The 14,150-nt window shown below is 41.7% G+C and overlaps 1 protein-coding gene across 1 annotated transcript; it reads right to left on the bottom strand.

The window, feature by feature from the left end:
- Nucleotides 1-728: 728 nt before the first annotated feature.
- LOC112230882 (5'-AMP-activated protein kinase catalytic subunit alpha-1) lies at nucleotides 729-13,705 on the bottom strand. The gene is made up of 9 exons (XM_024397228.2): nucleotides 13,516-13,705; nucleotides 11,941-12,082; nucleotides 10,005-10,098; nucleotides 9,101-9,245; nucleotides 8,791-8,878; nucleotides 8,191-8,415; nucleotides 7,407-7,914; nucleotides 3,330-3,456; nucleotides 729-2,960 (listed from the first exon to the last, which is right to left on the bottom strand). The coding sequence occupies exons 1-9, from the start codon at nucleotides 13,613-13,615 to the stop codon at nucleotides 2,638-2,640; spliced, it is 1,752 nt and encodes a 583-aa protein (XP_024252996.1). The 5' UTR covers nucleotides 13,616-13,705; the 3' UTR covers nucleotides 729-2,637.
- Between the last annotated feature and the right edge of the window lie 445 nt (nucleotides 13,706-14,150).

Raw genomic sequence — 14,150 nt, 5'->3', positions numbered from 1 at the left:
TACCTTTATTTAACTAGGCAAGTCAGTTAAGAACTGACTTATATTATTTTCAATGACAGCCTAGGAACAGTGGGTTAACTGCCTGTTCAACGGTGGCACATTGCCTGCCCTCCAGGACACCCACAGCACCCAATGTCACAGGAAGGCCAAAAAGATCAAAGACAAGCACCGGAGCCACTGCCTGTTCACTCCGCTATCATTCACAAGGCAAGGTCAGTACAGGTGCATTAAAGCTGGGACCGAGACTGAAAAACAGCTTCTATCTCAAGGCCATCAAACTGTTAAATAGCCGTCACTAGTCGGCTACCACCCGCTTACTCAACCCTGCACCCTAGAGGCTACTGCCCTATATACATAGACATATAAAAGGGTCTAAATAGACATGTACATAAGATTTCTGAAGATTTTTTTAACACATTTGCAAACATTTCTAAAAACCTGTTTTCGCTTTGTCATTATGGGGCATTGTGTGCAGATCACATTCTTTAAATCCATTTTAGAATACGGTTGTAACGTAACAAAATGTGGAAAAGGTCAAGGGTTATGAACACATTCCAAATTTACTGTACATCAGTTTTACAAATGATAAAGGAATTTTGATAAATTTAAAGAGTTTAAGAGCTTTCTAATATTTGACTTTTGCAGCCATGCATCATAGTATTGATTTAAAAAAAATAAAGACATTTTCCAATGCCTCCAACAGAAACAAAGTAATGCATGAAAACTTGTGCAATTGATCTGTTTTATTAGGCAGTTATTTATACAAATGATTTAAACACTGTCCATTTGACATTTACATTGGTCATTCTAGTAGTAGGGTCCCTTAACACAACAAATAAAACAAGGTTTAAAGCAGTTAAGACAGATACAATGATTGATATTGATCCTGCAAATAGTCAGAACTTAACACTCCCACTTAAGAGAAAAACTACTCACCCAATGTGCAACTCACATAAGCCGATCATGGCCTCACACACTTTTTCAAAACAACCCCACAATTCACCTTATGCACTACTTGGAATCAGAACTTACGCATCCTTGAAAACTAACAAGTTTGTTTGTAGTCCTATAAATATTTCAATGAGTATTTGGTCTAAAAAGGAGACCTTGCAGTCACATAATCCATACGCAAGATTTCTTCAGACCAAAACCAGCCCCACGCAAGAGGATAGAAGTAGATGTCTCTTTTATACTCACTGATATACAACTGATCAACAGTATTGATAAGGCAGCTAACAGAATGACAGAAAAAAAAAACTTTCTCCAGATGCACATGACAAATTTAAGGTTTGGGAAAATATGTAAACTTAAATTCAAATGTAGCTTCTTGTGGGGAATGTGGGACAAGAAAAGTGAAATAGAATTTTGAAACCAGAAAAATATTGATTTGTTTCCTTTATCAATACACATTGTCCGTGCACTGCATGTACTTGCTGCAAATCACCACTTACAAATGCCCCCGATCTTTCAATGGACATGTGTGTACAAAATTAGTTCAATCCTGCTAAAATGCATGTCACTCAGTCAACACGCATTCAGATTTATGAACACATGTAGCCCCTAACCTCAAGATAATTTTACAAATCTAACAAAATTAACTTTTGAATTCATTATAGGACAGTGGGTCTCATTTTGAGAGTGTGAGGGTAAACAATCATGTGCATAGAAATGATTAAAAAATAAAATTGATAATTTTAAAAAGCTGTAAAGGAATAAAATGGCATCGTAACGAAAAAAAAACGAACCTTTCAGTCAGTAATAATTTCTCAATATAAATCTACAATTCCCATTTAAAGCACTCAAATCAAAATGCATATATATATTTTTTATATTATGTAGGGGACAGACCAATCCAAACAGACAAACATTGAAATCTAGTCTTAACAATTCAATTTCTAAAAAAATAATAATAATTCTGAAGAAGTAGTAACTCCCTTTTTCGCCTGACGCGATCGAGAGGGTAATTGCACTTCCTCAGTGAGTCAAACGGACATTGTTGGCATGACAACCCATGTTATGGTCAGTGCAGCTACCCCTGAAAGGCCTGTAGTGCAGTGTCCCGAATTTGCACAGGCATCTCAGACATCTACTATAGAGAAACAGACAGAACAGCGGAACTGTGCAAAAGTGCCTCGTTCCCCTCAGCCACCCTAAGTGCACCCCCCAAACCTTACAGCTCTCCTTTCCGCACGCAGAAACGTGCGTTTATTTTCTCTACTGAAAAAAAGCACAGCAACGCCCACTGAGCACAGTACAGCAAATTCTGTGCATCACTCACTTAGCACACACACGCTGTTTGGAACGTGATCAAATAGGGGGGAAAATAGTCATAGGCCAATAATAATGATCATGAAAATGTAAAACCACCTCTAAAATAGTATTCTGTCATCATGATTATAATGAAGTTGCTTGGTCATTGTCGTTCACCTTTTCCTAAAGCCCACCCGTGCTCTGACAACTCCCAAGTCAGTCAGGAGGGTTGCGAACTGAACCTGCATCATCAGTGCCTTGGAACAACCCTAGCAGTCTCACCCGCCTGCGGTAGGGATGAATCGAGCCATGAAATCGGTTGCATGCTTATTGCTTATAAAGACACTCAGAGGAAAAAAGGCTAACGTTGTTTTATTTGATTGCAAGCTATCGTGCAAGTAGTTTGATGAGATTGGCGCACATCTCAAAGAACTCTATGGTGTGGCTGCCGGGCCGCGGAACCGCAGTCATGGGTGCGAGGTCACCTCCTGTCGAGTCAACGGAGGTGGTGAGCGAGGAGGCCAGGGAGCTCTCTGAGGCCTTAGTGGGAGGGAGAGATGTGGCAGGGGTAGCGTACTCCTTAGCCCCCTCAGTTTGGGACCCACCCTCTGCAGCAGCTGCAGCTTCGTTCTTAAGGGCCGTGCGGTAGTTCCCCACTGAATCAGACTGGTGAGGAGTGGCAGTCCCAGATTTAGCCTCCAACATGTCATCTTCAGACAGAGAAAGACAGAAGAGAAAGAGAATGTTAAACATACTTCTGTGGTTACAGCCAGACACACAAAGGCCCTGTACACAGACCTGTGCCATGTCTAGTCACTTTACATTGCACAGCAGGGAAAAGCAACTTCTTTAGGCATTTTCCATTAATGGCAAAGTTGGCAGTAAAGACAACCACTCAGAAATGTCAGTTGAACCCCATACAGCACTGTAAAGCTGAGACCTTGAGCTCAGATGTCATGTATAGCATGTTACTGTACAGCCACCGCTTTCCAATTTAGGCGCTCATCAATGACCAATTCGGCCGTTTTCAATCCGCATACGGGTTGTTAGAGTAAAGGGTTACGGCCATGTTGACATACTGTCTATGCTACGGAAGTCCAGGAGGTAGGTCCTGCCGTCCACCTGGTAGAGCTGAAGGCTCATCTTGGTCTGCATGCCCGTAACTGGGTTCTTCCTCTTCACACGCAGGTAGTACGGGTTCACCACCTGGGGAGGAGGATATGGAGATTAGTTACACATACTTTAAATCATACAAGCTGGGTAAGATACACAATAGATGGAATACACAGCGTAAAATTACATTTTTCAACATGGCTTCTGTAGCTGCTTCAGTGGTCTGTATTTCATGTTCTGTTTGTTCAGTCATCAAAATTGTTGTGTATAATTTGTATACTTTGCTAAAAAATATTACAGAGAGCACTTTCACCATTTCAGCAGTTCTAAAGTCTAGGCCGAACAGTGCTTTATGTTATGGGAGAGTATCGGAAATGCCTTGCCCACTACTGTGTACCCAAACACATTAAACCATCAATAGCTGCTTTCTATCCATCAGGGCAAGAGGAGGATAAACAGGAAACTGAACATTTCCTTCAGAAATTGCTCTCATTTCTCCAAGATGAATACAAAATGAGAGTCAGTCAGCTGATCTATTCTTCAGGTCTAAAGGTCATGCCATACCAGAAATAGAACCCAAGAGAAGAAACAGCAGCATTCCATTCTAGGTGATAGTAGAACTCAGACTGAGCCAGTAGTTTACACCACACAGAAAAAACAATATATATACAGCATCTTAATGTTTAAAGAACCAGGTTTTTACCCCTTTTTTGATCTTCCACCATTACAACTACTATAAAGATTAAGACCATAGATTTTAAGGTTTATTTGGGATTGGGCTACAGTGAATCCTCCTTTAAGACAGTCTGTAGGTGCTACAAAGCTAAAATTGGGCTCGTGAAGTTACCGCTTGCTCCATACGAGTAGTATTTCTATTTCAATAACCTTTTTTTTTACATTACATTTATGAATTGACAATATCATTTTTGATCAATATATTGACAATAATATACTCTAAGGGTGTATCAGTTGCAGAGCGCCATTGTTAGCTTGTTTTAACTACGCTTATAGAAATGGTGGTCTGCCAGGTACTCAGCAGGAAGGTCTGATTTCACTATTATTAAAACAAGACCAGATGGCAAATTTAAAGATTCAGAAACTGAGGCCTCTTACACTTCAATGTTGTGATGCAAAAACACTAGCGAAATGCATAGCACTCAAAATTAAAGTATTTTTTAAAAACCAAGTATTGTTCATCCTGATCAGACAGGTTTTTAAAAAATATATATATATATTTTTTTTTCTTCGACATGGACGATACATTGGAGATAATATACGACAACTAAAAGATCATGAAACATATTACATGTCAGGCCTGGTATTTATAGCAGATTTTGAAAAGGCCTTTGATTTTTTTCCAAATTCGGTGATTCTCTTATACAAATGGGTAAAAGTCATGTATAGCATGTATAAAACAGTAAATAGCGGTTACTTCTCAGAGTTTAGAATTGTCAAGAGGAGTTAAAGGGTGTCCGCTGTCACCATATCTATTCGTTACGGCCATCAAAATGCTAGCTATTAAAAAAAAAATCAGATCAAATAACAGGATTAGAAATCCAAGGCTTAAAAACAAAATGGTGTCCATGTATGCCGATGACTCAAGTTTTATATTAAGTCCGCAAGTTAGATCCCTGCGATGTCTTATTGAAGATCTAGATTACTTTTCTGGAGTAAAACAATTATGATACGTGTACAATATTACATATTGGCTCTAAAAAATTTTTTTTTTTTTTAAATAAAACTTTTACATTACCTATAAAATGGGCTGACTGAAGTAGACATTGTTGGTATTCATATCACAAGATATAAATGAGCTCTCCAATGAATTTCATTAGAAAACGTATACCTGTCTATTTACGGAAAAATTGCCCTGATTAAGTCATATCATATTTTACTCAATTATGGCATTGCCTACTCCTGAGGATTCATTTTTCAAATCATATGAGCAAACCGCCCCCACTAAACTAGAAAAGATAAAGCATGCCCATCTATATAATGAATAGGGTGGGTTGAGATGAAATATAAAAGCAATAAACGGCTCTAAAAGCATCACTTATTCAAAAGTTTTAATTGAACCCTGAAATGGTTCTCAAGTAGAGAACTAGAAAAAGCTCATTCATTGTTTAAAAAAAATTGCCTTTTTGCAGATTGTCATGTCTCATTTTCAATTAATTGAAAATCACTCAAAAGTATCTATTTTAACAAGCATTGCAAAACTTGCTACAATTTCATCCCCCTGAAAATATAGAAAAAATATGGCTTAACTCAAATGTGTTGGTTAATAGAATACCTGTATTTATGGCAAGTGTTTGAAACGGGTAAATTGTCTTTCATTGAGTTAACAGAATTGTACAGGAAGGTCTGCTCAATCCAAGATTATAATCAATTGATTTACAGCTTACCCCAAAAATGGAGGAGGCAGGTGGCAGCGGGAGGTAGTAGGGAACTGGCCTGTCTGCCCAATATAAAGGATCAAAACTTGGGACTAAAAATAGCATAAACAGGAATGTATACCAGTTTCATTTGAGGAACAGGATGTTGACAACTGTGCCATACAGATTGCAAAATAGTTGGGAAGAGATTTTATGTACCGATTCCACAGTATAGTGTGTATGAGTTGATATAAAACGAAGCAAGAGTCAAGACTTCGTGCTTTTCAGCTAAAATTACATCGAACTCTTGCCACCAATTTTTTTTATTATTTTTTAAATATATATTTTAGGCATACAATCATCGAAGTGCTGCAGATTTTATAGTGAGGATAGAATCAATAGACCATTGATTTTGCCATTGCCCTCAAGTAGCCGCTTTCTGGTCTCAGGTTTAGTAATGGCTGAAAATGCATAACATTGATCTAAAGAAATAGCACTGTTGGGAGATCTGGAGAGACCGGGTCCGTCAATTACTAATACTGCTGGTAAAAGTATTTATCTTCAACTCGCAATCTGTGGATTCTATTTGATTAGATAGATTGAAATTGTACATTAAACATCACAGCATAGTTGAAAGATATATGTTGCGTAGAAATCGGAAGAGGGTGGCCAGCAGAGATAGGTGCGAGTGGCTGAGGGAAGCTGAGATTTGGGATGTGGAATTGGAGACAAGTGAGAGTGACGCTGCTGGGCGGGGGATAGAATGACAGTCAAAGATAAAACTGAACAAAAATCAACTTTGAACAACACTGAGGGGCAATGTTATTACAGCTAATGTCGGTTTGCCTGAGGCTGATGCCGTGCATATACACACACTCATAAATAGTGCCATACATGCACTCAACCATTCAGTTGGCCTTGCGTTTGGGATCTCTGCTATTTTTAGAATTATGATTAAAAAATGTAAGCATTACCAACAGAAGGAAAATAAAAGTGGATTCAATATAGGTAGCCTCTGCTGGTGATTTGCAATGATACAAGTAAAATGAGGGCCTGTGACTAGTTGCATTGCCTACTAAGCCAATTTCTCAGAATAAAATGTGCCAGAACTTTAAAACTAGCAGGGATCCCACTCTGGAACTTTGATATGCCCTTGGAGTATATTTTCATCAAAATATTGAAATATGTCAAATATTCATGTTTTTCAATATTCATAAAATGTAAAAAACATTATTGAAATCAAAATACTCGTATAGAGCAAGCGGTAAAGCGTAATTTGAGCAAATTTTTGCATTTAGAGATTAAGCACTATAGCGTCTTAAAGGAGGCCTGGGGTAAACCAAAAATAAATATGCCAACTGATTATTTCTCAATTATGCTTTTAGATACAAATGTCATATACATGTCAACAATCCTTCCTCCAAAGGACTATTATATGGATACAATTGTGAAAAACAAAACTAATCACTGTCTTTTTGTCTGAGTTTGGTGTGGAATCACTATCTAGGCAAATCCCAATAAACCTCTGATCCACTTAAATATGAGGGGCCACTTGACAGTTCTGTCTATTTCTACCGGACCTCTTTACACACTCCTTTCCCTCCCACCACCCTCATCCCCACTCTCTACAATTCTCCCTCCGTTGTTCAATCTCTCTATCCCATCCCTCACCTTCCACTCGTAGTCGAGCTGCTTCATGGCACGGCACACCTCAGACATAATATCATTTGGCCTGCTCTGGCTCCTGATCCCCAGGTGCCACTTGGCCCGCCTCACCCCCTGGTGCTTCGACTTCAGGGGGTTCAGCTCGTCCAGCGTGTGTCTCGGCCGGGGAGGGGTCTCCCCCGCCAGGAAGGGCTGCATACGCTCCGGGTGGGGCTTAAGGCCGGCCGCGGCGGTCAGATGCTGGTCGTCCAGGAATGAGTCTGGGGGACTTGAGGCCAGGTAGAAGTCCTTGGCCTCGGACATAATGCGGCGGTTGTCGATGATGAGATGGTAGGCCACAGCCAGGGGGTCGTGGTGGTTGCGGCTGTACAGGCAAGTCAGGATCTCCTCCTCGGTGCACTCAAACTTCTCACACACCTCCTTCAGGGCCTCGTCGTCGATCATGTTGTTGCTGTAGCATGGGTCTTCTGGAAACAGGTACTTGGGGAGCTCATCTTTGAACCATTCATCCTCTCTGTGGGGAGGGAAGACAGAGCATGTTCAAGGCAGTCTATTATTTCATAGGGACATTTGTTCTCTTAACAGGGCAGCTAGAAAACATATCGACCAGGAGGGGTGGGTTCACTTTGTTAACGCTGGGCTGGATCAAAAGCCTGCACAGAGGACAGGAGTTTGCCATCCCTGTGATCGGAGTTTAATGATGCACGTAGATGCACTATTATTTTACTGCAAAGCATATAGGTGTTTAAATGCACTTTGTAGACGAAGTTGATCTCTTGCCACTCCTTACCGGATCTCTTTGATGGTGGCCCTCTTCATGGGATCCACCTGCAGCATATGTTTGAGCAGGGCGGCGACGGAGGGGTTCAGGTACTGGGGCGTGAAGAAGATCCCGTCACAGATTTTCTTGAAGAGCGTTGGCACGTGGTCATCGTCGAAGGGCAATGTCCCACACAGCAGGGCATATAGGATCACCCCACTGCTCCAGATGTCCACCTCAGGACCTGCATATAACCTGGGAAGACACAAGGGTCAAATCAAGCAAACATTTATTTAGGAATTCCTTTACAAACTCCGAAACGGAGTTTAGCATAACCAAGTCTAGACTCCAAAGAGCAGGCAGAAGCAGAGGACAATACTACCTGCATATAAACTAGGAAGGACATCTAGGGGAGGGGAGAGGACAGAGCTGCTCATTGACATGAACCAAGGGAGTCTTAACATGGTGAATATTTAGTGACACTTAAGAACAGTAGGGTCTGTCAACAAAGCAAAAGAGTGAAATTGAACAGTCCTCTTTATTGAAATCTAAGAGCAGTTTTTGAATACATTAGCATATTCCCCATCACATCTGCCAGTTTCGGTGAGAAAAGAAAGAGGACAAGTGTACCTTCCAGAGATGACTTCAGGGGCAGCATAGTTCGGAGAACCACAGCTTGTCCTCAGAAACTCTCCGTCCGACATCATGTTTGACAAACCTTCAGAAAACACCGGACAATATCACAAAACAAAGTGTTTTGTCCAATATAATGCTAGGGTTTCATTTCAGACACACCCTTTCCATCAGGGTTCCAGTAACTACAGTGGATGCATAACCACACCAGCCTAGTACAGTTAGGTGTGGCTCGATCTGGAGGTGTAAATCAGGTACAGGTGTAGAAAGGTGCTGGTCGGTGTGAGGTTGAGGGTGACAGACTTACCAAAGTCAGCAATCTTGGCGTTCATCTGTGCGTCCAGCAGGACGTTCTCAGGTTTCAGGTCCCTGTGCACCACCATGTGTCTGTGGCAGTAGTCTACTGCTGAGATGATCTGCTGGAACAGACGACGGCTCTCCTTCTCATCCAGCTGGAGTCACAATGGCAAACGCACAAAACGCAGACACAGCAACACACGCGAGAGGTGAGAAATGTCCTTTTTAGCTGTCCAGTCAGTCCATTTCAGTATTGTAACCACTCTGGATATTTGGTCAATGTCTTTGCTTGAATGTGTTAGTGGCCGTAAAAACCCATTGGAAAGAATGCAATGCAGCGATAGAGCTTTGTGATTTCTGTTGTGTACAGAGGGGTGGTCCATACATGAGGCAGGTGCTAACATGACTATTATTGACATAACCATTATACTTCCCAACTCTCCTAACCACAGATACACTACATGACCAAAAGTGTGTGGACAAACCTTCAAATTAGTGGATCCGGGTATATTTCAAATACATCCGTTGCTGACAGGTGTATAAAATTGAGCACACAGCAATGCAATCTCAATAGACAAACATTAGCAATAGAAATCTAATCATTTTAAAATGTTCTGTTTAAAATGGATGATACATTTTGTTTTTGCTAACATATGATTGGGGTCCCTGGGTCAACGGTTTGCCTGAGAGGGGGTCCCTGGGCAAGAAAATGTTGAAAACCCCTGAGCTAAGTTAATAAGATTCAGGTGAGCACAAGACTACCCACAATCCCAAACCACCGTGTATTTCAACAAATAGGCGTATACCAGAATACCACCTAATGTTTTATTTTTTTGGTTGAACAAAAAAAACAGGTCTATAATTTTCCCAAAACTTGCATACGCTAGAGGAAATAACATTTCTCTTCCCCTTACCTTTCCGTTTTTGCAGATGTAGTCAAAGAGCTCTCCTCCGGACACGTACTCCATCACCATGAAGATGTCTGTTGGGGTGCTGATCACCTGGTACCTACAGTCCCATAGGATAAATCACAAAAGTTAGAGAAAAAAAAATAGGCTAGCCATGATTGGACCAAGAGATTTCCATAACCATGCCACCCACCTGACCAAGAAAACTCAGGGCACTACTGTTTAACACTAGAGAAAATGGTCAAGGATCACCAAACTTCTCAGAGGGATGACAAACCCACAGAATTATATATCAGCTTTACCACAGCAATAAAAAGCAGGCAAATTGCTATATAAAGTCTAAGATTGAGAAGTAGCACTTTCAGGACAGATTCAACTTCTGAGGCATTTATTGATCCTAAGCATAGAGGCAGACATTTTGCAGGAAGACTCCTTAGTGGGCCATTCAATGGCTGGTCGGTGTAAGGGAGACTGGCCATGGAACCCTTCAACTGGCTAAACATAGGCCTACTTCCCTAGAGCAAGCATCCATGTGCAAAACGCTACTATTCTTCATTCATGTGCCACAAGGTTATCAACACAAGTGTCGTACAAGCTCGCTGCCTGAGCTCCGTCTCAAACAGCAGCACAGTAGCCAAGGAAAGGAAGCAAGCATGTGAAGTTCAAAGTTAAACCAGTCCCACCGCAGCTTCAGAAAACTCACATTCTACTGGCCTCTACAAACAAGGCATCAGTAAATAAAGGGCAAAGGGCAATTTCACTCATTCTTCTGTAGCCTCGTGTCATTTTCAAATTGGACTCAAGGGGGTGAGTGTAAAAAGAAAGTTCGCTAAGTGGGAAAATACAGGTCTAGTCACAAGTGATCAGGTGCCCGGAAATGCCCCAACTAAGCCTACGCAATGATACTCGGTGGCGCTCACAGGTCAAGAAGACTATTGTACGGGGATTTTTCATTCAGTCAATAGATGTAGGCCTAGTTTTAAAAAATAAATAAGAGAAGAACCCGGAAACAAAGGCGAGACCTGATCCTTCCTTATCAATGAGCTAAATCATGAAAACACTGGATTTATGCTGCCCTTACTCTGACAGAGGTCAAGCGGGGAAAAGAATTGAGAGGTCAGGGGATGGACAGGTTGAGAGAGCGAGAACACGGAAGAAAGTGGGTGGGAGAGAGATTGGAGGAGAAAAAAGTGTGCATCAGTGAAGCAAAAACAAAAGGGAAAGAGTGATGCACACTATAAAACCCACCATTAAAAGCCCTAAAATAGCTTTCTGGGTGGCATTAATGTGGCAGTGGTGGGATTACGTAGGGGTCCAAACGATAGAGTGAGCTGTATAATCTAGGATTTACAGTTTAATGATGCCTGAAAAGCTGGAGGTTCTGGACTTAAAGGTTTAAAATAAAATACATTAGCTAGGCAAGTCAGCTAAGAACAAATTCTTACTTACAATGACGGCCTGAGAACAGTGGGATAACTGCCTTGTTCAGGCGCAGAACAACTTGCCAGCTCCGGGAGTCGATCTAGCAACCTTTCGGTTACTGGCCAAACGCTCTAACCACTAGGCCACCTGCCGCCCCTCCAAAGATGTGTGAACGTGTCAAGCACCTGAGGTTCTAGACTTACAGCTTGTGGGGATGCCTAAAAAGCTGGGGGTTCTTACAGCTTAATGATGTGGGGATGCCCGAAGCACCCGAGGAGTTAGACTTCTCAGCTTAATGTAGGCTGCGTTTACACAGGCAGCACAACTGATCTTTGTTTTCACTAGTTGGTCTTTTTACCAATCACATCAGATCTTTTCAAATCTGATCTTTTTCAGAGCTGATGTTTTTGGTCAAAAGACCAATTTGTGAAAAAATATCTGAATTGGTCTGCTTGTGTGTACACAGCCTTAGAGCTTAATGATGCAGGGATGCCTGAAGCAGCTGAGGTTATAGACTTACAGCTTAATTATGTGAGGATGCCTGAAGAGCTTGAGGTTTTGGATCTCTCTACGTATCTTCCCCACCACATCTAGACTGCGGATCTTCTGTCTGTTAAGGATCTTCACAGCCACCTGGTGTTTGGTCAGCTCATGCTGCCCCACTACAGGAGAGAGAGAGAGAGAGAGAGCGAGAGAGAGCAGGAGGGAGGAGAGGTTAGGAAATACTGTAACAAGAATCCAGTCATAACGAGCTTAGCAGATCCCAGCTAACACAATGACACAAGCAAATCAGCATTGATGACTGACATTACTTGCAGTGAAACACTGGCATGGCATTTTACCATTGAATCAAATCAATTCATTATGCATCATGACTGACAGGCCTACATCTGCAATGTGCTGTTTAGAACCAAAGGTGATACAAATTACACCACCACCGAGTCACCTGTGAGCAGTACACAAACTAAAAATTGGGGTTACCATTTCCTTCTACACGGCTTATAGGCCTACATCCCCCCCACACACACACACCTCATTGCAAAACGCAAGCAAATATAGGCCTAACTAAAAATTGGTCAGAAGAACAGGTGAAAAATGTACTGAACTATACAGAGAGGGAGGACGGTAGAAGAGGTTGTACAAATTACTTCTATTGATTTAACTGTTATGTTGGTAAAGCATTAACCCAGCAGCCAGTCATTTAGAACATAATAGGTCATGGAATAAACAGTCCAATGTCCAGCATGTTCTAAACTGGGAGGAAATAGGAATTAACAGCTATATAGTCTAGTTGGTGGCTTGATATGGAGTTTTGTTCTCAAATCCCAAGCCAAGGAAGACAAAAGGGAAATGTACATTTTCTAGTTTGAAATAGACTTAATATTAGGACCTAACTGGGCTATACAAGTCAGTTTGGTCCTCTTGACTATCATAGTTTTAGGTGATATGCCATTAGAAAAGGTATGGTATTTTGACCGTGTCGACTGAAAGCAACCTAGGGACAATGGCTAATGTGTCAACACAAATGGAAAGTGTGGGAGATATGTGTCTGTCCTCAATAATTCAGCCAGGCCCAAGATAGTTTGCATAAATTAATGTATGGCATGGGGCTAGCACGGCTAGATGGTCAGTGTGTAACTGGGCAGCTCACGTTAGTTAACTGAATAAACAGGTTTCCTGGTTGAGAAACCATTAATGTTGTATTGCATTGGCTAGCAATTTGAGCTAAGATTATACTAGTTTGCCAACTGCGGTTAGCCAGCAAGCGTGTACACTTGGTTACCTAAAGCTCTGAGTAACTCGACCACATAACTAACGTTAGCTGGCTAGCAAGCTAACTAGATTGAACACATGACAGCACTATTCGTTGATCGATCAAAGGTAGACCGCCTAGTACGCTAATTTAGCGGTTTGATTCTAGAGCCTGGCTGAGCTAACGACGTTGACGAACTAGCCTAGCAAAGCAAGCTAGCTAAAAGACGTTAGAGGCCAATAAGTGTTAGCACACGGCTGGCTAGCTAACAGAGAAACGTCCCCATCCTCTCTCTCGGGTAACTGCCGGTGGCAACTCGCTAAGAAAGGCCATAACGGTTACCTTTAACTTTCCCGAACGTCCCCACTCCAAGTGTGTCTCCAAGAATATAATGTCCGATTTTCACTCTTCCTTCATGTTTCTGTTTATCCGTCGTCGCCATCTTTCCCGCAGTGGCCTAGCCTATCTGCTGCTGCGGGCAGACGGAGCAGACTAGCTGGAGCGAGCAAGAAAATGCGAAACAGCGTGAAAAAATACTCTTCCGGTCTTCTTCTTCTTCGGTAAGGTTTGATATGTTACATTACCGCCCCCAACTGAACTATAGTATAGATCCATTACATCGTGTGATACAAAATGGGAAAGGGTAACAGGAAAACATATCAAAATAAAATATATTTCCCAAAGATTGGAAAGCAGCTGCGGTCATCCCCCTCTTCAAAGGGGGGGACACTCTTGACCCAAACTGCTACAGACCTATATCTATCCTACCATGTCTTTCTAAGGTCTTTGAAAGCCAAGTCAACAAACAGATTACCGACCATTTTGAATCTCACCATACCTTCTCTGCTATGCAATCTGGTTTCAGAGCTGGTCATGGGTGCACCTCAGCCATGCTCAAGGTCCTAAACGATATCTTAACCACCATCGATAAGAAACATTACTGTGCAGCCGTATTCATTGATCTGGCCAAGGCTTTC

Source organism: Oncorhynchus tshawytscha, linkage group LG33, assembly GCF_018296145.1.
Source record: "Oncorhynchus tshawytscha isolate Ot180627B linkage group LG33, Otsh_v2.0, whole genome shotgun sequence".
NCBI classification, from domain to species: Eukaryota; Metazoa; Chordata; class Actinopteri; order Salmoniformes; family Salmonidae; genus Oncorhynchus; species Oncorhynchus tshawytscha.
The sequence above is the reverse complement of the archived record's forward strand: the minus strand, read 5'-3'. Positions and strand labels throughout refer to the sequence as shown.

Excerpts from the sequence above, each read along its gene's own strand:
- LOC112230882 (XM_024397228.2), bottom strand. The coding sequence starts at position 13,615 with ATGGCGACGACGGATAAACAGAAACATGAAGGAAGAGTGAAAATCGGA. Across the intron at positions 12,083-13,515 it reads GACGTTCGGGAAAGTTAAAG|TGGGGCAGCATGAGCTGACC; the intron begins GTAACCGTTATG and ends TCTCTCCTGTAG. Across the intron at positions 8,879-9,100 it reads CGCCAAGATTGCTGACTTTG|GTTTGTCAAACATGATGTCG; the intron begins GTAAGTCTGTCA and ends TGTTTTCTGAAG.